The sequence below is a fragment of the Balaenoptera borealis genome (genome assembly GCF_965194805.1).
Source record: "Balaenoptera borealis genome assembly, chromosome: 20".
NCBI classification, from domain to species: Eukaryota; Metazoa; Chordata; class Mammalia; order Artiodactyla; family Balaenopteridae; genus Balaenoptera; species Balaenoptera borealis.
In genome coordinates, this window is record NC_138879.1 from 1,003,349 (window position 1) to 1,025,678 (window position 22,330).

The following is a 22,330-nucleotide window of genomic DNA, read 5'->3' on the forward strand; positions in this document are numbered from 1 at the left end:
TTTATTTTTGGCTGCATTGGGTCGTTTTTGCTGCACGTGGGCTTTCTGTAGTTGGGGTGAGTGGGAGCTACTCTTCCTTGTGGTGCGTGGGCTTCTTGGGGTGACTTCTCATTGCGGTGGCTTCTCTGGTTGTGGAGCACGGGCGCTAGGTGCGTGGGCTTCAGTAGTTGTGACTCGTGGGCTCTAGAGCACAGGCTCAGTAGTTGTGGCGCACGGGCTTAGTTGCTCCGTGGCATGTGGGATCTTCCCAGACCAGGGCTCGAACCCGTGTCCCCTGCATTGGCAGGCGGATTCTTAACCACTGCGCCACCAGGGAAGTCCCTCATCTTCTTTTAAAAAAGGATTTGGGGTACATAGAATTGGATTAATTGTAATCTTTGGTTCATGACTCATTGTCAGTATGTATTGGTACATCCCTGACCCTCTTTTATGTAATTAATTCATAGTGAATGCTCAGAAACTCACATCCCAGTCAAGAACCTGAACATTCATAATAACTTAAATTTCATTATAGTTAAATTCTACTTTTGATAATGGTTTTCCCCATTATTTTAAATAGAGGAATTAATTTTTTTCATTAGCCAAGTTGTTGTACTAAGATCTATTCATCAACTATTATATGGATTTGAGTTTGCTGCAGGGCATATAAAAATACATAGTTTGAAAAACTGTTTGCTTAAGTTTATCAGTTTTAGTTTGTATTTTCTTTTTGCCCAAAGTATGTCCGATATTTCAAAAAGTTTGTTTCGTGACTATATAATTTTCAAAGCTAAAAATACAAAAGTTATTTAGAGACTACCTTTCATACCTGTAGTGATAAATCCAGCATGAGCAAAGTGGTAAATCTGCCCAGGGATTTTTGTAGGTAAAACAATAAATGAATATGACCTTTAGAAACTAAGAGATTGAAGCAGATTTGTGATTTGTGTTAGATATATAATCCTCAAATTGAGTTAGACTGATAAAAGATTAATGTCAAAATGGTTTTCCTGAGACCTAAAAACAATTCTGTGTTGAGGTAAGATAAGATAGTCAATAGGTCATTATATGTGGATTAAACTGTGCTACATTTTTAAGGTAGCTTTTAAAGGGATAATTATTTTTCAAAATTACATGTAAATATGTAACCCTCAATTATTTTTAGAGAGGTTAAAAGAAATTCCTAAATAAATCATCCACAAATCCCTGAAGATTACCAGTTTTAATAAATAAAACATTTGAGATTCAATTTTAGATTAGGTTTAAAATGCTAAATAAGGTTGCGTTCTCTTTCTCTTGGTTTGTATAATGAGAATTACAGAGTTTTCAACACAACTAAAATTATTTTAGAGATGGTTTTACAGCAACATTTTTGTCTCAGAGATTTATTTGGTAGCAATCCTGAGATCTTATTACTAGTTAATTGATAAAGTTAAACTCTAGACCAGGGGTTGGCAAACTGTAGCCCCTGGGCCACATCCAGTCTGCTGCCTTTTTTGTAAAGTTTTATTAGAAAACAGCCATAACCATTCGGTGACGTGTGGTGTGAATGGTGTGCGGCTGCTTTCATGCTGCAGCGGCAGAGTTGGGAAGATGTCCTATGGCTGCAAAACCTAGAATATTCGCTGTCCGCCAACCCCTGCTGCAGGCTAGAGCGGATGTTTTATGGGTCTTCAATGTAATGCTTTATTTTCTGAGAACTCAAGTCTCTAACAGCCCCTGTGTATTTCTAGAGCGGCAGAGGTGTGCACTTTGGATTAGAAAACTGTGTGAGCCTTCAGGAACAGGAGCGGGAGTCACAGGCAGGAGGAATCGGAATCTGTACGCAAAGCTCTTACTGCACATGCTCAGGCGAGGGGCTCTCGAGGGCCCTTTCACCCACCGCCCTGAGCCAGGGACGCTGAAAACTTTACCTTCGTACATGGTAGGTGTCTTTGACCAAAAGATGCGTTAGTTTGTTTCTCTAGAAGTGTCAATTTATCATCCCATTTGGGAATGGTCATATTATTAAGTTACAAGTCCTAGATAATATGTTAGCTAAAACTAGTTTTTTGCTCCCTGATTCAGTTTTTTCCCACCTTGAATGGAAATCAGATATTGAGCTCTAATGGAACCATACTTAATTGATTTAGTCATCCTGCAGTATTCTACAATATTTCTAAAAAAATTAAAATGAATTTTTAAATATTGAGCCTTAATTTCCCACTAATTTTCACTGGATTATGTAATAATTTATGGATGTCAGTAAATTCTAGTTTATTAAGCTTTTCTATATGTATTATTTAATGTAATGAGAGGTTGGATTGAATGACTTTTTAAAGTTTTTTTTAAAATTTATTTATTTATTTTTGGCTGTGTTGGGTCTTTGTTGCTGCGCGTGGGCTTTCTCTAGTTGGAGCGAGCAGGGGCTACTCTTCGTTGCGGTGTGCGGGCTTCTCATTGTGGTGGCTTCTTTTGTTGTAGAGCATGGGCTGTAGGTGCACGGGCTTTAGTAGTTGTGGCACGTGGACTCAGTAGTTGTGGCTCGCGGGCTCTAGAGCGCAGGCTCAGTAGTTGTGGCTCACGGGCTTAGTTGCTCCACGGCATGTGGGGTCTTCCCGGACCAGGGCTCGAACCTGTGTCCCCTGTATTGGCAGGCGGATTCTTAACCACTGCGCCACCAGGGAAGTCCTGGTCCATCTATTCTTAATGACCGAAGGTAGAACATTTTCTGAAACAGATTCAGATGTTGAAATATGAGTGTATTGTATCATGCTTTCCCTTTCACACTCATTTTATGGAATTGTAGGAAAGGGCTTTATTTTACAAATGTTAATCATGTAAAGGCCTAGAGACCTGTCTTGGATTTTTCAGCTAGCTTGTGGCAACTAAATTCTAGGTATTCAAGTCTGTTGTTCCTAGATGAAGAGATTCCTAATTTTTATTTCTGATTTTTATTGATTTTGGTTTCTCTGCCTACTGATGTGTGTGTGTGTGTGTGCAGAGTAGTTAATGATCACAGAAAGAAATAGGAGAGCACAAGATTTAAAAAGAACTTTTCACTTATCTTTTCATACAGCTAATATTCCTTTTGTAATATAAATCATTATTATTAGGTGTATCTGTCATGTAATTTTATCATTTATCAGATTTCTTATACAGCACAACTAAAATGTAAATAAGTTATCCATTTTATGTATTTTAATATTTCATTGAATGATACATTTTTATATATTTTTATGTAATTGAATTTGAGTATTTGAAAGGTTGTCACTAAACTTGATGGAAATCTTAACTGATTATCTCATATAGTACATTTTGAAAGAATAATTTTTCTAATTTTTAAAAATCAGTCCATCTATTTTGATGAACCAAATCCAGCACAAGCCAAAGGGTCCAGCCCAGAAGGATTACCAGACTGGGTGATGGGTGAGCTGGGGAACGGTGAGCGCAGATTCAGCGAATCACGGACGCTTTCTTCTGGAGAAGATTGCTCTTTGGTACAGTCGCCGACCCATGTCCACAGGTACGCCATGAACTTGGGGTTTCAAGTGTGTTTCATTATTTAGCCTGTCTTTGGAACTGGTTAATACATTCCATTTTTCCATGTTTTTTTTTAATGGTAAGTAGTTGGTTTACTTTATATTTTTGCTGTGAAGTTGAGGGCTATGAAGCCATGTTGTATAGGTAAAATAACAGTTTTGCTTTTCCATTTATTGTATATTCAAGATTATATTATGTTTTTAGCTGCTTTTTGGATATATGTTAAATATTTTTATCTATTCCATTGCTTGGAAAGTGGTGCCTGAAAATCTTTAAATGACACAATTCTCTGTTTTCCTTTATGACAAGCATGAATTAAGAACATTTCACTGACTTCAACCAAATATAACATCCTCCATATCCATCTTGAAGCTTATGCTTGAATTTTTCTCCTTTCCCCCTCATTGAACAGTATTCGTTTTGATTTAATAAAATAATGAATGCAAACATAAACCCTATTAAACTGTGCTTTCTTACTAGAGTACTAAGCTTAAATAGGATTTTTAGAACAAATAAAAGTGAACTTCTGAGTTTTTTAAGTACACAATAAAACAATTGTTGCTGTAGTATAACTTTTGGCCTTTAGGACGGATAGATTTAAATTGGACTTTTATCAGATTTTGAGTTTTACCTTTGGCACTGTTCCCTGAAATGTTAAAATATTGGACAGTGTCAATTCATACGTCACTCCTCACCATTCTCTTGGTAATTTTAATTTTTGGAATTTGATTAGGTTAACAATGTAATCTCTCTTTTCTGCTATAATTTTCTTTAGTTTATTCCTTGAAAGATACAGAAATCTTATTAATAATTTGCAATGTCTTCATAGTTGATATAGTCTGGTTATGTTTTTCAGACCTCAGGTATTATGGTGGAAAAGAACAGGTGAACATAAAGCAAGAGATCCAGTCCATATGAAATTTTTTTATTAGAAAGGGGAAACAAATTAATATGGAACAGGAAGAGGTGGTATAATTAAGGACATGTTTCGGAAGAGTGAAAAGGAATGAATAGATGAGTCCATAGCAGGTGGTGTTAAATACTAATTTTTGCCTTCCTAGGAGATTCAGAAGCAGAAGAGGTGTGACTGTGGAATTTTTGTTAGCCTTGTAGCAGTAAGCGGGGGTGTAAGGAGATTGTGGTCTCTTTACAGAGACTGCGGCAGGGACAGTGTTCTTCCTGTCTGCACGGTATTTCCAGTGCCTGGCCCTGGGCGGGCACCTGTGACAAACGGCATGAGTCTTAGTTTTTGGTGAGTGCGTACACGAGTCAGTGAATGGGCTGTTAGGCACTGCCACACATTGAAGTTATTCTGGACACAACCCCTCTGAGACAGGCATATTGTGGCAGAGAGAATGGCTCACAAGGATTTGCAAAAAGTACTGTTAGAAAAAGTTGAGGGAAGGATAAATTTTGGAAGAAGTTAAGAGATGTATGGTTATAGGCTACAGAGATGCCCTGTTTGTGTCCTAACCTTTTTATATTTTTAACAATGCAATTAGTAAAGACAATGAAGCAACTGGAAAAGGCAAGTCTCTTTCTAGTCGAGTGCTAGAATTTCACTAAGGCCAAGGCCAAGTAGGGCTGCAAAAACAAAACTCAGGGGTATCTTTACTTACATGCTTCTCTTAATTTAACTTGATCTATTTAAAAATTTGAATTTGCACATACATTAATTAACAGATATTTGTAATTTTACGTACATGAAGGCACTTAAAAATAAAACTAACATTTACTTCATCTAAAGGCAATACAATTGATTTAAGACCAAATACAAAATGTGTGAGATCAGATCAGTAGTGGTGGTGGAATCTATTGATGGTCTGTCTTCATATTTTTTTCTGAAGTTGTTCCTTTGCTCTGAGTGGTCATACTGTGCTGCTGAAAAAGTTAGAATCTGCTCGTGTTGACCTAATACATCTCCTCCGTTCTGCAAGACATTGTTTAAAAAGTTTAAGAGGCTTATAATATTTGACACATGTATGTTTCTGTAGTGAATAATTGATTGTTACTTAGAACTGAAGTTTAAGGCTGCCTCATAAATGTTACAACCACTTCAACTTGTCCTTTGAACGTCCCCTTTAATCTTAAAAGATTTTCCCCCTTAGTGTTTCTTTTTTGATCACTTTATAAAATCCTGCTTTACTTAGACCTTTTTGTATGTGAAGTATTTCTAATGGCATTTTAGATTATGCTGTTTGTGTCCTAGCCTTTTTATATTATTAAAGATGCAGAGTCCTTTTGAAGCCTCTTTGTTAGGACTCCCTATTCAATAGAGACGGCACCTTTCCTTTACCTTTATTCTTCCTGTAGGATATGGCATGTAGCCTCATTCTAGACACATTAGAAGTATTATGAGGACATATTCTATCAGGCTTATCATCATGCTTTTTTCCACCAAATACACATTGCACACTAGTAAACTTAGCATTTCACTTCAGACAGTTTCAACACATAACTAGTCCTGTCCTGGTTTTATTCTTTGCTTTCCTTTTTCATAGTTCTTGGTGTAAGCTTATGTTATTACCCATGGTTTATTTTAGAAAAACCACTTTCCAAATTGCCTTGCCATTTTATTAGAGATATTTTCTTGTATTTAATGTCAAATAGCTGCTGCTTTTCTTGACAATGAAATACTTGAATTATATTTGAATTTGGAGCATGGTTTTACAAAATGTTACTAATGAGACCGTAGACATAGATCTCCTCCCTGTGCAGTTTGGTTAATTTCACTTAGACAACCGTGAGATATATCCATGTAAATTACTTCCCGGTCATCTTTCAGGTGCTTACCATTGAGAGACGGTAAAGATCCTAACTGTCTTTGTGGTACAGAGTTTCAGGGGGCCCCGAGATCCTGCTCTGGGTGTTGACAGCCTTGTACAGTCCCTCCTCCTTGAGTGTGGGCAGGACCTGTGAGTGGCTTCTAGCCAATAGAATATGGCAGTGGTGATGGGCTGTGACTTCCATGAATACATTGCGATACATAGGACTCTGCCCTGCTGGCAGACTGGCTCTAGAGGCTTGCTGTCTTTTCCTTGCTGGCTTGAAGAAGCAGGCTGCCGTGAATCCCATACCCAGAAGGAACGGAAGCTGCTGACAACCGTGACAGTAGGGAAGCAGATTCTTCCCTCATTGAGTCTCCAGATGAGAGCCCAGCTCTGGGCAAACCCTGATTGCAGCAGCCTTGTGTGGCCTTAAGCAGAGGACTCAGCTCGGCTGCACCTGCACTTCTGACCCACAGAAACTATGAGAAAATGTATGTGTTGTTTAAAGCTGTTACGTCTGTGGTAATTGGTTATGCAGCAGTAGATGACTGATATAGTTTTTATCCTCATTTTAGAAAATTATACAGTCTGTGTATGGTACATGCTCTTTGTAAAAGTCTCAATGTAGAACTATGAAGAGTAAAAAGAGCCCTTCTCTCCATGTTCTTACTTCGCTTCCCTCACGAGAGGTAGTTGGCATCAACAGTTTGGTGTGTATCATTCTATAGTACACACATACCCACACGTATGTAATTAAAAATGATAAGTTGGCTTGTACTACATGTAGTGTTCTTTTGCCACTTAACTGTGTCTTAATCCTGTGTCATGTAACCTGTGTAATCTTTTTCATCACAGGTAATAATCCGTAGCGTAGGTTTACTGTACCTTACCCGTCTCGTTGCTTTTGATTCTTCAGTGTTATAGAGAACGCCTTAGTTGGCATTCTGGTCCATGTATCGTCATGCGCCTGTGTGTGTGGGGGCTATTACTGATGCCGTGGCTGGGCACAGGAAAACATTTAATGGGCGAGCTGTTGGTGGGATTAGTTGTAGGTTCAGCGTCTTGTGCAATGGTAACAAAAATATATGGGCTAGTGTGGAATGATCTCTAAGGTTTATAAAGTTCAAAAGAAGTACATGAAAGTGTAGTAAGCTTCCATTCGTGTGTGTGTGTGTGTGTGTGTGTGTGTATTTTAAAGAGGATTTATGGATACGTATGGGTACGCCTGCATGGAATATTTCTGGGTGCCATGTACGAAACTGTTTTACCTTTAGGGAGTGGGAGTAATGTGGTGTGAAAAGTTCAAAACTTTTTGGACACGTGTCTCTGTTATTTTTAATAATCACACGTTTTTTGACAGTGTCAAGTTGCGTTCCAAAACACTACCCTATTAAAATGCTTGGGCACACACACTGTTTACAATAGTGATGCACATTAATAAATCTAATCATATTTGGCAAATATACAGATTTAAACATAAGAATGAAATTTTCCCAATAAATAATCTCAGTGTTTGTGGATTTCACTTGTATTTCTGGTTCGTTAAAATAGGAACCAAGTGAGGCAAGTTGTGCGTTTATGGAGCACCTACTGTATGCTAAATACTCTTCTAGAAATCTTTTGTAAGTTATCTGATTTCATCCTCTCTGTAATTCTGTGAGGTTGGCAAAATTGCCCTTTGTATTTATTGATGAGGTAACAGCTTCAGTAAGGTCAATAAACTTTCCCAGTGATGGATTCAGTATTGGAATCTAGGTCTTTGTGATTCCAGACCCCATATTCTTTCTGGTGTTCCATGTAGGCATGAGTACTTTATGCAGCAAATATGGAAACTTCACTATAATCCATTTTTTCTCCACTTGAGCTGTGTTAGCAATCTTGGGCGACTATACCTTTGTTCTTGGTTATTTCTAGGTTGAGTTGAAATGAGGCAGTTTGCCTTTGCTCAAATATCACTTCTGACACTTGGCAACCATGTGTCCTCAGGCAAGTTACTTACTTTCTCTAAACCCCAGTTTCATCACCTGTAAGATGGAGATGGGGGTAGTACTAACGTCAGAGTCGTGTGGGTGAAGTGAATACTGCACGTCGAGCCTCTGACACGGGACCTGTCAAAGTGCTGGCTGTTGCTAATGCCATCATCAGTGGTGCGGGGATGGTTACTTTAACAGGCCACACAGGGGCTTGCTTGTTAGAGTGACTGCTCTTTTGCTTCTCTCGTTATCTAATCTTCCCAAAGGGTATTGTCTTAAGATCCATTGGTCATTAATTATTTTCAGTTCCTAAAAGTCATTCTGTGTTCCTGAGAGAAAGAAATTAATGGCTATGCAGAGAAGTTCTGATTGTAAGTATGAATCCTGCACACTCTCAGAATAAAGAGAGGTAATAGTATTTTAGAAGAGACTTTTGGGAGTTCCTTGGTGGTCCGGTGGTTAGGACTCAGTGCGTCCACTGCCGGGGCCCCGGGTTCAATCCCTGGTCAGGAAACTAAGATCTCGAAAGCCACACAGCGCGGCCAAAGAAATAAAAATATAAATAAAGTAAAAATAAAATAAAAGAGGCTTTGAATCAGTCTTTATTTAGATAACTCAGCAAGCCCCCTTTTCCAGGATAGAGGGAACACAGTGTGGCTGGCCCTGTTTTTAAACATTTTATCACAGCGTGTGTTAGAAGCTGCCTAAGTGATATTAGACTTCAGTTCTTGTCATCTCTGTGTGCTTTTTTCTGTGCATTATCACAAAGACAGACACAAAGATAATAGCTTTTATTCTTGTCCTCCTGTACTGTGAAAAATGTTTTGAAGCTTCTTTTTAATGGCTTGTAATTATTTTTATAACTTTTCAGTCAAGTATGATGTGGTCTGGTAGCTTATCACCAGAGTGTAGTTAGGTTCTGGGTAGGGGAAGATGAAAAAGAATGATGTAATACCCCTTATTATTTCTACTGGAAACTTTGGTTAAGAGTTATGAGTTAGGAGAAAGCAAAGAGGAGAGATGTGGAATCAATGCAGACCTTTAAACACTGCTTCACGGTGGAGGAGAGACAATGCTGCTTATTTTAGAGGACTTCACTGCTGAAAAAGAAGGCAGCAGTTGTTTACATTTCCTCAGATGCCACTTTATAAAGGTCATCATCCAGATTGCTTAAGAATTCTAGGAGCATGCAAGCAGAATTATTATTTATTATATATTACTTTTACCATATTAGATTTAGGTTAACTTTATATAAATTAAAGTTTTATCTTTTGATTTATGTTGTGTCCTTCAAATAACAAATATGTTCATACCTTTAAGAAAGGACTTGGAGAATAATTATCCTATTTTAAATGAGTATAGAGGACTATAATTTCTGCATCTTGCTTTAATGAGATCTTTCCATGGGTTGATGCCAGATTTTAGTTTGGCATGAAGAATCTAATTATAGTCCTGCCCTTGTGGAAAATATGATTTGCTTTACAATGAGCCTCTTTATGATGTGGTTTTCCAGGAATGCATTGTGGCGAAGAGCTGAGACTGTGTCCTTTAAAAATGTCTCCCAGTACAGCCCGCGTTTCATGTGCTGGTGCAGTTTAAGAACATCGCCAGCAGATGGTGACCAAGTATAATGAAAAAATGTACTTATGGTTGAGTATGTTGATCTGTGTGAAAAAACATTTTTTACTTTAAAAATATTGATTTAATTTTTAGTCTGTATACTCAAACAACTATAGTAGATAGAATCTTTTAAATTTGTTAAACTCCATTTCTATATGTAAATGGCACTGCCCTATAAATAGCTCCTGCTTCTAAATTGTTGGATGAATTTATGGGGGGGAGCTTATCATTACCTTTCCTTCCTAGGGATTCTTTATGTCCATTGGCATAAATAATTATGGTTAGGGTTACACGTAGTAAAACATCCTTAAATATTATTCACAAAAAGTACATTCATTTTATTTAAGAATTGCCCTGTTGATTAGGCAAAGATACATTCTGCAGTAGTACATTACGTATCTTCATTCCATACGTATGCTCCGTATATTCTGCAGCAGTATAATAGAACACCCCGCAGTGGTGGGAATGTTCTGCAGCTGTGCTGTCCAGTATCGCAGGCACTATTCACATGTGACTGCTGAGCACTTGCAGTGTGGCTTCTGTGGCTGAGGAATTGAATTTTGGGTTTTAATTAGTTCAAGTAGCCATATGTGATTAGGGGCTATCAAGTGGGGCTTGGAGTTCTAGTCCTGGGTCTTCCTGCCAGGTGGAGAGCTGCTGTCTAGCTGGGAAGTGGGAGGTGAGTGTTGGTGCATCTAAACTGCCTCTGCCCCCGGGAGAGACCTGTGCTGTGTGCTTACTGCACTTCATGCGTATCTCCCTTCTTTGGTGAGGATCGCCCGTGATCAGTATCTAGTAGCTTCCTGTTGGTCAGTCTAAGGTTTAAGAGGACCTCTCCCCAACAAGTCTTTTTGGAAGAAAGAAAAATTAATCATTTTTCTTAAATTAATGAAAGAAAAGTCAATCTTTTTCATCATTGTGTTTGGAGAGAACTTTTAGTGAGGAACAAATAGGATTAACTTGGTCTTTTTGCCAGAATGGACACTTGTTAGGTAGACATTTAACCTTGAGCTCTAGGGGTAAGACTGCTTCATAAACAAGGGGTGGAAACTGTTTCTTAGGGTCCTCAGTAGAACAGTATGTTTCACACACTCATGGGACCACTTAGCTGCTCATTAATTTTCAACAGTGATGTGCTAATTAAATATCATTCTTAGGTATTTACCAAAGGCACGGCCTAGTGACAACAATTTGTAACTGAGATGGAATAGCTTTGAAAATAATGGCCTTGCATTTCTTTTAGACTTTTTTTTTTTCATTGAGTCAGATTTTTGACAAATTTAGTCACTTCTTCCTTTTAAAAATTTTTTAATGAGTGGGGCTTTGTAATAAGTATCTCTTTGTTTCACAAGCAAGTTTCTTTTTGTGAGATCATAATATTGAACAGTTTAGTTCTGATTGTTCTTTTAAACAAAAAAGGATGACAGTAAGCTTATGTGTGTTGTAAAACTTAAAGGGAATTAAAATACTCTCGAGTGTTGATACTATTAAACCAGAGATATATTAATAAACGTTGATTTAAATGAGTGACTTTTAAAGCTGGTTTTTAATTTTAAAATCAAATGTGTTATTTTAAAGTAGGAAATGGGGAAAAATATGAAGTCTTAAAATGTTTATGAATCTCTGGTCATTTTTTGGTTTTGTCAAGCTTCTCATTTAAAATTTAGTTTTGTTTTTCTTTTTATTCCTAATAAAGTTCCCTTTGAAATATTAAAATAAATATGTTGTGGATCCGTGGAAGTTACTTTCATTTTCTTACTTTCCGTGTTATTTGATACTTTACTGCGGTATTAATTGTTGCTAATTATTTTTATGTTTCATTGATATTTAGCAATACCGTAAGAAAACTATTCTGCAGATGGTATATAACAGTATTACTTGCTGCTCAGATGAATGCAAAGATGTGAAATCTAAAGTTAGTTCTCATTTTAGTTTTCTGATTTATAAGGCAATAGCTGTATTACTCTTAAGAAGTTTTACCTCTGTGAAGCATAGCATATATGTAAAAAGTGTATGAAAATGACAGGCACAGTTTAAAGAGCAGTTAGAAAATAAACATCCCTACGCTGCTAACCCAGCCAAGAGATAGCACATCACTACTCCAGGAGACCTTCGGCCGTGCCTCCTCCCCCTTGTCCTGAAAGGCCAGCGCTCTGCATTTTGTGTTGATCATTTCTTTGCTTAGATCAAGATAGAGAACATGACCAGCTCTCCAGAAACCTCTCTCTCGCTCCCTCCCAATCATTTATCGTCCCCGCAAAAGGTGACCACTATTCTGCATTATATCAACATAGATTAGTTTTTGGTTCATAAAAAGGTGACCACTATTCTGCATTATATCAACATAGATTAGTTTTTGGTTTCACTTTTTTCCAGCTTCTTCTGTTCAACATTATGTAGTGAGATTGATCCGTGTTGTTGCATTTAGCAATGGATTTTTCTTTTTATTTTATTACTGTGTGAATATATCACATTTTTATGTCCATTCTGCCATTGTTGGATGTTTGGGGCTTTCCCAGCTTTTAGCTATTACAAATAATCCTGTGAACATTCTTTCACACGTCTTAGTGCACATATGTATACTGTGTTGACTTGGAAGTGTAATTACGGTAGATACTGCCAAAGAGTTTTCCAAAATGGTTATAGCAATTTACATTTCCACCAGTAAGGCTTTCAAAGTCTGTGGCTCCTCATCTTTACCAGTACTTGGTTGGTCAGTTTCTCTTAGCTTTAGCAATTCTAGGCTGGTGGATGTGAGTTTTAATTTGCATTTTCCCTCATGACTAATGATATTGAGCACACTTTTCTATGCTTGTTGACCATTTGGGTATCTTCTTTTGTGAAGTTCCTGTTTGTTACCATTTTAATAAAAATGGTTTGTCAGTCTTTTCTCCATTGATTTTTTGCAACTCTTTATATATTCTGGAAACAAATTCTTTGATACATGTATGGCAAATGTCTTCTCCCACATTCACTGGTATGTTCTGTTGAACAATATTTAATTATAATATTATTTTTAGTCAGTCATCTCTGATATTCTTTTTTGCATGTGTCCTGTTTAAGATTTCTTACCTTGCCTGTCTCAATATCATGGGGATACCTTCTAGAAGCTTCCTAATTTTACCTTTCTCATTTGGATATGTGCTCTATCTGGAGTTGATTCTTATGTATGAAGTGATGTAGGGGTCATCCCCCTACCCCTCCTGTGGATAAATGATAGCCATTTGACCCAGTATCATTTAAAAAAGCTATTTTTCCCCACTACTATAGTTGACACCATTATTGTAAACCAGAAAATCTTAATTGTGTGGGTTTCTGGACCCTTGTCTCCTCCGATGGTCTCTTTGTCTGTGTACTAATACTACACTGCCTTAGTTACTGTGGCTTTAAAATAAGTCTTGATTTTTGGTAGTGTAGTGCATGCCCTCCAGGTTTCTTCTTCTTTAAGACTGCCTTGACTCTTTTTGGTCCTTTGCATTCCCATATAAATTCTAGAATTATCTTGCCAGTTTTAATAACACACACACACATGCCCCTGTTGAGATTTTGATTGAGAATGCATTGAGTCTGTAGATCAATTTGGGAAGAATTAATATCTTTATAATATGGAATTACTCCAAGCCCCAGGCAAGCAATGCTCTGCTCTCTGTCACTATAGTTTTGCCTTTTCTAGAAGTTTCATATGAGTGGAATCATGAATTATGTAGTCTTATGCATCTGGTTATTGTTTTTGAAGTTCATGTGGCATGTGTCAGTAATTCATTCCTTTTTATTCCTGAATGGTATTTCATTGATGAATATATTACATTTGTTTATCCACTGACTAGTTAATAGATATTTGGATTGTTACCAGTTTTTAATTATTCTGAATCATGCTGCTATGGACATTCATATACGTTTTTTTGTTTGGACATGTGTTTTTCATTTCTTTTGTGTAGATATCCAGCAGTGGGTTGTGTGGTAAGTGTATTTTTAACTTTTTTAGGGAATCAAACCATTTTCCAAAATAGTACCATTTTACATCCCCATTAGCAATGTGAGTGTTCCAGTTTCTTCACATCCTCAACTCTTGGTATTTTCTGTGTTTTAGATTTTGGCCATTGTAATGAGCATGTTAGTGGTATCTCATTGTGGTTTTAACTCACATTTTTCCTAACGACTAATGATGCTGAGCATCTTTTCACATGCTCACTGGCCATTTGTGTCGCTTCTTCGGAGAAATGTCTATTCCAATAGTTAGCTGCTCCCCACACGCCCAACATACAATAATTACTATAGACATTTCTAAAAAGGAGAATAATAGGAGGTACAAAGAAGTCCATAGCAATTCTGAAATCCAGTTGGGCAAATTTTGGAAGTTCCTTAATTAGGGCTCAAGATCTGGGTATAATACTCCATGTCTCCTGGCTCCTCCCACTAGGTTTTTGATTCCATTTTCTGAGTTATCCTTTCTTTTTCATGAAAAATAGTATGTGTTTGCGGTTGGGTAGTTTGTGTTTGCAGGTGAGTAGTTTTCTTAGTCTGCTTCCTTCCAGAAGAATTTTGGGTGTCCAATGATCCCTTTTCATTTTGTACTCTGTCCCTTTCAGTCCAAGGGCAGTGATTTTGCTGATATAATTTTCTCAAAACCTTTGTAGACCTCCTATGAATCCTATGTGTGTTCACTCCATTAGACAAAAGCCACATATACTAATCTCTTTTTAGGTTGGGTTACTTCTCAGAAGATTGAAGGACAGTGTCCTTAAGTTTTTCAGAAGCCCTGTTGTTTGAGATGCACACCCTTAATCTTTTTAAAGGTCTTTATGTGTGAATGTACTCTGATGTACCCCCTTTGATCTTTTTGATCTTTTTTTTTTTTAAATAAATTTATTTATTTTATTTTTGGCTGCATTGGGTCTTCGTTGCTGCGTGAGGGCTTTCTCTAGTTGCGGCGAGCTGGGGCTACTCTTTGTTGCAGTGCACGGGCTTCTCGTTGCGGTGGCTTCTCTTGTTGCGGAGCACGGGCTCTAGGTGCACAGGCTTCAGTAGTTGTGGCTCGCGGACTGTAGAGTGCAGGCTCAGTAGTTGTGGCGCACGGGCTTAGTTGCTCTGCGGCATGTGGGATCTTCCTGGACCAGCGTTCGAACCCATGCCCCCTGCATTGGCAGGCTGATTCTTAACCACTGTGCCACCAGGGAAGCCCTGATCTTTTTGATCTTAACAAAAGGTTTTTTGATTTATACTGTTGGCTTAATCTCTAGGCAGTGTGCAAACTTAGCTTGGGTGCCATTTCTTAATTGCTCATATTTTGCCTTCTGGAGAGACTAAGAATTTTTAAAACCATGAAGCCCCAGTTCCTTTTTCTTTAATTGTCCTTCACTTAACTTATTACTCTCCTCTTGCATTTTACTGTAAGCAGCAAGACATACTTTGCTTGGAAATCTACTTAGCTATAGCACTCACCCAATTCATTAGGCATGTTTTCTATTTTTCGTGTTATTGAAGATGATGGTGTGGCTTTCTACCACTGTATAAAAAGGATTTCTCACTTCCTTTTGAGCCCTTGCTGGCAATGTCCTCAAATTCCAGATTTCTACTAACAGCCTGTTAAAGTCAATTTTGTATTTCTCTGGCACACTACTGAAAATCCTTCTAGACTCTGACCACTACCTGGTTCAAAAGACACTTGCGAATTTTTAGGCAGCACCTCACTTCCATGTACCCAAATCATTATTAGTTATCTATTGCTGTGTAACAAATTATTCCAAATCTTAGCAGCTTAAAACAACAAACATTTATTTCATGAGCATAGCTGAGTTTTCTGGCTCAGGTTCTCTTATAAAGCTGAAATCAAAGTATTGGCTGAGACTGTGGTCTCAGTTGAAGGTTTAATTGAGGGAATAATCCATTTCTGTTCTCACTTATATGTTTAATAGGATTCAGTTATATGTGGGCTCTTGGTTTGGGGCCCTCAGTCTTCTATGGCTGTCATCCAGAGGCCTCATCCAGTTACTTGCTTCTGGACTTCTCTGTAGGACAGCCCACAATAAGGCAGCTGGCTTCCATCAGAGGAAGTAAGCAAGATGGAAGCCAGAGTCTTTTCGTAAGGTAGTTTTCGAAGTGATAATCCATCACTTTTGCCAGATTCTGGTTATTAGAAGTAAGTCACTAGGTTCAGTCCACACTCAAGAAAAGGGCATTACACAAGGGATGTGGGGATAACTGGGAGGCATATTAGATATTGCTTAGCACAGGGGTCCCCAACCCCCAGGCTATGGACTGGTAACGGTCCGCAGCCTGTTAGGACCTGGGCCGCACAGCAGGAGGTGAGTGGCGGACAAGCGAGCGAAACTTCATCTGCTGCTCCGCATTGGTCACATTACCACCTGAACCATTCCCCTCCACCCTGCTGTCCATGGAAAAATTGCCCTCCACAAAACTGGTCCCCGGTGCCAAAAAGGTTGGGGACTGCTAGCCTAGCACATACCTCGAACAAGTACTAAAAACATAATAGAAAGGCATATAGCTAGAAAGAAATATAACTAGAGAGATTAAAATGGAATACAATGAAATAGTCAATGAACACTGAACACAATGAACACAATAGTCAAAGGAGGTAGGGGAGAAAGAACAGGAACAAAGAAAGATGGGACAAATGTAAAACCAATAGCAAAATGGCAGACTAAATAGAACCATATCAGTGATTATGTTAAATGTAAATGGACTCAACACTCTAATCTAAAGGCAACAGTTGTTAGATTGGATAAAAAAGCACGAACAAACTGTGTGTTGTCTGTAAGAGACATACATTACATACAAGGACAAGTAAATTAAAACTAAAAGGATGTAAAGAGATGTGTAATGGGAACAACAAACATAAGAAAGCTGGAATGGCCATATTAAATATCAGATAAAATAGACTTTAAGACAAGGAGAATTACCAGAGATGAATAGAATCATTTTGTAATGGTATAGGGGTCAATTCATAAGCATGACATAACAGTTATAAGTGTGTATGCATCAAATAATAGAGCTTCACAAATACATGTAGCAAAGGAACCTCCATACTGTTCTCCATAGTGGTTGTATCAATTTACATTCCTACCAACAGTACAGGAGGGTTCCCTTTTCACCACACCCTTTCCAGAATTTATTGTTTCTAGATTTTTTGATGATGGCCATTCTGACCAGTGTGAGGTGATACCTCATTGTAGTTTTGATTTGCATTTCTCTAATAATTAGTGATGTTGAGCATCTTTTCATGTGCCTCTTGGCCGTCTGTATGTCTTCCTTGGTGAAATGTCTATTTAGGTTTTCCGCCCATTTTTTAACTGGATTGTTTGTTTTTTTGATATTGAGCTCCATGAGTTGCTTATATATTTTGGAGATTAATCCTTTGTCTGTTGTTTCATTTGCAAATATTTTCTCCCATTCTGAGGGTTGTCTTTTCGTCTTGTTTATGGTTTCCTTTGCTGTGCAAAAGGTTTGAAGTTTTATTAGGTTCCATTTGTTTATTTTTATTTTTATTTCCATTACTCTAGGAGGTGGGTCAAAAAAGATCTTGCTGTGGTTTATGTCAAAGAATGCTTTTCCTTTGTTTTCCTCTAAGAGTTTTGTAGTATCTGGTCTTATATTTAGGTCTTTAATCCATTTTGAGTTTATTTTTGTGTATGGTGTTAGGTAGTGTTCTAATTTCATTCTTTTACATGTAGCTGTCCAGTTTTCCCAGCACCACTTATTGAAGACACTGTCTTTTCTCCATGGTATGTTCTCACCTCCTTGGTCGTAAATTAGGTGCCCATATGTGAGTGGGCTTATCTCTGGGCTTTCTATCCTGTTCCATTGATCTGTATTTCTGTTTTTGTGCTAGTACCATACGGTCTTGATTACTGTAGCTTTGTAGTATAGTCTGAAGTTGGGGAGCCTGATTCCTCCAGCTCCGTTAAAAATAGAACTATCATATGACCCAGCAATCCCACTACTGGGCTTATATCTTGAGAAAACCATAATTCAGAAAGAGACATGTACCACAATGTTCATTGCAGCACTATTTACAATAGCCAGGACATGGAAGCAACCTAAATGTCCATCGACAGATGAATGGATAAAGAAGATGTGGCACATATATATAATGGAATATTACTCAGCCATAAAAAGAAACGAAATTGAGTTATTTGTAGTGAGGTGGGTGGACCTAGAGTCTGTCATACAGGGTGAAGTAAGTCAGAAAGAGACAAACAAATACCGTACGCTAACACATATATATGGAATCTAAAAAAAAAAATGGTACTGATGAACCTAGTGACAGGGCAGGAATAAAGACATAGACATAGAGAATGAACATGAGGACATAGCAGGGGGAGGGGGAAGCTGGGATGAAGTAAGAGCAGCATCGACATATATACACTACCAAATGTAAAATAGTTAGCTAGTCGGAAGCCGCAGCATAGCACAGGGAGATCAGCTCGGTGCTTTGCGATGACCTAGAAGTGTGGGATAGGGAAGGTGGGAGGGAGATGCAAGAGGGAGGAGCTATGGGGATATATGTATGCATATGGCTGATTTACTTTGTTGTACAACAGAAACTAACACATTATTGTGAAGCAATTATACTCCAATAAAGATCTGTTTTTAAAAAAAATATGTGTAGCAAAAAGTAACAAGAGCTAAAGAGAGAAATAGGCAAATCTGCAGCTACTGTTGCAGATTTTAACATCCCTTTCTTAGGAATTATGGAGCAACATGACCAAAGAATCAGCAAGGATATAGAAGATTTGAACAATACTCTGAGCTACCTCAACCTAGTTGACATCTAAGAAATACCCCATCCAATAAGTGCAGATTACACATTCTTCAAGTGCACATGGTATGTTCATCCAGATAAGTCATATCTGGGTTGTAAAAGAAATTCAGTTGGTCTCAAAGGATGGACGTCACGCAGAGCATGTTTTCTGATCTCATCGGAATTTAATAAGAAAGAAACAATTATAGTACATCCAGAAAAACCGTCAAACGTTTATAAATTAAAAAAACTGACTTCTAAATAACCTATTTGTCACGAAAGAAATCACAAGGGTTTATAGAAATTTTGAACCAAATGATAAAGAAAATACAACATATCAAAATTTATGAGATGCAGCTTGAAGGGAAATTTAGTTTTTAATGCTTGTGTTAGAAAAGAAGAAAAATCCAAAATCAGTGGTCACAGCTTCTCCCTTTGGAAGATGGAAGAATAAGAGCTGAGTGAATCCAATGTAAGCAGAATGAAGGAAATAAAATAGATAAGAGTGGAAATCAATGCAACAGGAAACAATAAAGGAAAACAATAAAGTCAATGGAGGCAAACTTTGGTTTTTTTTTAAAGTTAAATAAAATTGATAAATTCTAGTTAGACTCATGAAATAAAAAGAAAGAAATACATTGGCAAACATAAAAACCTGTAGAATGGTAATTCTGGTTTATAACTCCACTTTTAATTTTTTATAGGATTACAAAGGCAGTTGAATAAAATGATATCCAACTATATGCTAATAATTAGTGATGTTGAGCATAGGGACTCACTTTAGCTCTAAGGACACATCCAAGTTGAAAGTGAAAGGATGGAAAAGATATTCCATGCAAATAGTAACCAAAAGAGGGCAGGAGTGGATTTGTATTATAAGAAATAGATTAAGTAATAACCTGTTACAAGAGACAAAGAATGAACTTATATAATGATAAAAGGGTCAGTGGACCAAGAAGATATAACAGTTATAAACATACATGCACCAAACATCAGAAGTCTTAAATATATGAGTCAAACATCAACAGAATGGAGGGAGAAATAGCTCTACAATAGTGGTAAGAAAACTTCAGTACCACACATTCAGTGATGGTTAGAACAATCAGGAGATCATAAAGAAACAGAGGACTTGAACAACACTGCAGACCAATTTGACCAAACTGATATATAGAGAGCATTCCATCCAACAGCAGTAGAATACATTTTTCTCAAGTGCACATGGAATATTCTCCAGGATAAAACCATTTGATAGTCCACAAAACCAGTTTCAATATATTTTAAAAGATTGAAATCATACAGAGTATCTTTTCTGATCAAAATGTAGGGAAACTAGGAATCAATAGTAAAACTGGAAAATTCATAAATATGTGGAAATTAAATAACACACTCATAGTCAAGAAGTCAAAAAAGAAGAGGGAAATCAGAAAATATCTTGAGACAAATGAAAACACAGCATACCAAAACTTATCGGATGCAGTGAAAGCAGTGCTATGAGGGGAATTTATAGTTGTAAAATCTTACATTAAAAAAGAAAAATCTGACATCAACAACCTAAATTTACATCTTAAGGAACTAAGAAAAGAACAAACTCTGAAGCTAGTAGAAGAAAGGAAATAAAATAGGAAAACATTAAAGAAAATCATGGAAACCACTAGGAAAAAAAGACAACTGAAATCAGACATGAAAGAAGAGATATTAAACTGATTTTACAGAAATAAAAAGGATTATAAGTGAGTACAATGAGCAGTTGTAAACCAACACATTGGGTAACCTAGATGAAGTGGATAATTTCCTAGAGACACAGTCTACCAAGACTGAATCATGAAGAAATAGAAAATCTATTTCTATTTCTAGAACAGACCTATAACTAGTAAGGAGATTGAAGCAGTATTCAAAAACCTTCCAACAAAGAAAAGCCTAGGACCAGATAGCTTCACTGGTGAATTCTATCAAACATTTAAAGAATAGTTAACACCAATCCTCCTTAAACTCTTCCAAAATTGAAGAGGAGGGAATACTTCCAGATTCATGGTATGAGGCCAGCATTACCGTGATACCAAAGCCAGACAAAGACACTACAAGAAAAGAAAACTACAAACCAATATTCCTGATGAATATTGATGAAAAAACCCTGAAAAAAATACTAGCAAACAATTCAACAGCACATTAAAAGGATTATACACCATGACAAAGTGGGATATATTCCTGGAATGCAAGGAAAATTTGACAAATGAAACAATTATTATAGTACACATTAACAGAATGATGGAAAAGAAACACGTGATCATCTCAATTGATGCAGAAAAAGCATGTGACAAAATTTAACACCCTTTCATGATAAAAATACTTGACAAACTACGAATAGAAGGGAACTACCTCAAAATAATAAAGGCCGTATATGAAAAGCCCACAGCTAGCAGCATACTTAAGAGTGAAAGCAAAAGTTTTACCTTTAAGAGCAGTAATAAGACAGGGATGCCCACTCTCATCACTTCTATTCAACACAGTACTGGAAGTCCTAACCAGAGCAGTGAGGCAAGAAAAAGAAAAGTCATCGAAATTGAAAAGAAAGAAGAAAAATGATCTCTGTTCACAAATGATATGATCTTATATACAGAAAACTAAATATTCCACAAAAAACTATTAGAACTAATAAATTCAACAAAGTAGCAGGATACAAAACCAACAAATTAAAATCAGTCACAATCTTATACACTAACAGTGGACAATCTGAAAAGGAAATTAAGAAGACAGTTCCATTTACAACAGTGTCAAAAAGAATAAAATACTTAGGAATAAACTTAACCAAGGACTTGTACACTAAAAACACTACAAAATATTGTTGAGAGGAATTTAAAAAGACACCAGTAAATGGAAAGACATGTGTTCATGGATTGGAAGACTTAATATTGTTAAGATGTACAATACAACCCAAAGTGATATATTGAATAATATTGGGTTGGGTAACATGGGAAACCCGAATGAACGTTTTGGCCAACCCAATACAATCCCTATCAAAATTCCAGTGGCTTTTTTTTTTTCTTTTCAGAAAAGGAAAAATACTTCCTAAAAGTCATATGGAATCTCAAGTGACACTGAATAACTAAAACAGTCTTGGAAAAGAAAAGCAAAACTGGAATTCTAATATTTTCTAATTTCAAAACTTCCTACAGTGCCACGTAATCTAAACAGTGTCGTGCTATCCTCAAAGGATAGAGTGAGCTTTCTGCACCAGTGTGCAGTTTTAATCTTACCTCCCTTCTAGTAGCTAGCACCTCATAATAGAGATTAAAGAGGTGTGGAAAGAAGAAGAGGTAAAAAGTGGCTATAAAATTGCTAGAGTTGGGGCTTCCCTGGTGGCGCAGCGGTTGAGAATCTGCCTGCCAATGCAGGGGACATGGGTTCGAGCCCTGGTCTGGGAAGATCCCACATGCCGCGGGGCAGCTGGTCCCATGAGCCACAATTACTGAGCTTGCATGTCTGGAGCCTGTGCTCCACAACAAGAGAGGCCGCGATAGTGAGAGGCCTGCACACCGCGATGAAGAGTGGCCCCCGCTTGCCACAACTAGAGAAAGCCCTCGCGCAGAAATGAAAACCCAACACAGCCATAAATAAATAAATAAATAAATAAATAAAATTGCTAGAGTTGAAAAAAACCCATCAGAAATGTTACAACCATGTAAATATTTTTAATCTACTTTTCTATC

General features: G+C 37.3%; 1 protein-coding gene across 18 annotated transcripts in view; it reads left to right on the forward strand.

Moving 5' to 3' along the window:
- The window catches only part of CEP112 (centrosomal protein 112), a 413,727-nt gene that overhangs the window by 7,562 nt on the left and 383,835 nt on the right, over positions 1-22,330 (forward strand). For 14 of the 18 annotated variants that reach the window (XM_082370412.1, XM_082370410.1, XM_082370420.1 and 11 more), the window contains exons 3-4: positions 1,713-1,903; positions 3,312-3,484. In XM_082370412.1, coding sequence (XP_082226538.1) covers positions 1,823-1,903; positions 3,312-3,484 — 254 coding nt within the window. In that variant the 5' untranslated portion in view covers positions 1,713-1,822. The remainder of the gene's footprint in view (positions 1-1,712; positions 1,904-3,311; positions 3,485-22,330) is intronic. The other 4 variants (XM_082370414.1, XM_082370415.1, XM_082370418.1 and 1 more) reach the window with 3 other exon arrangements.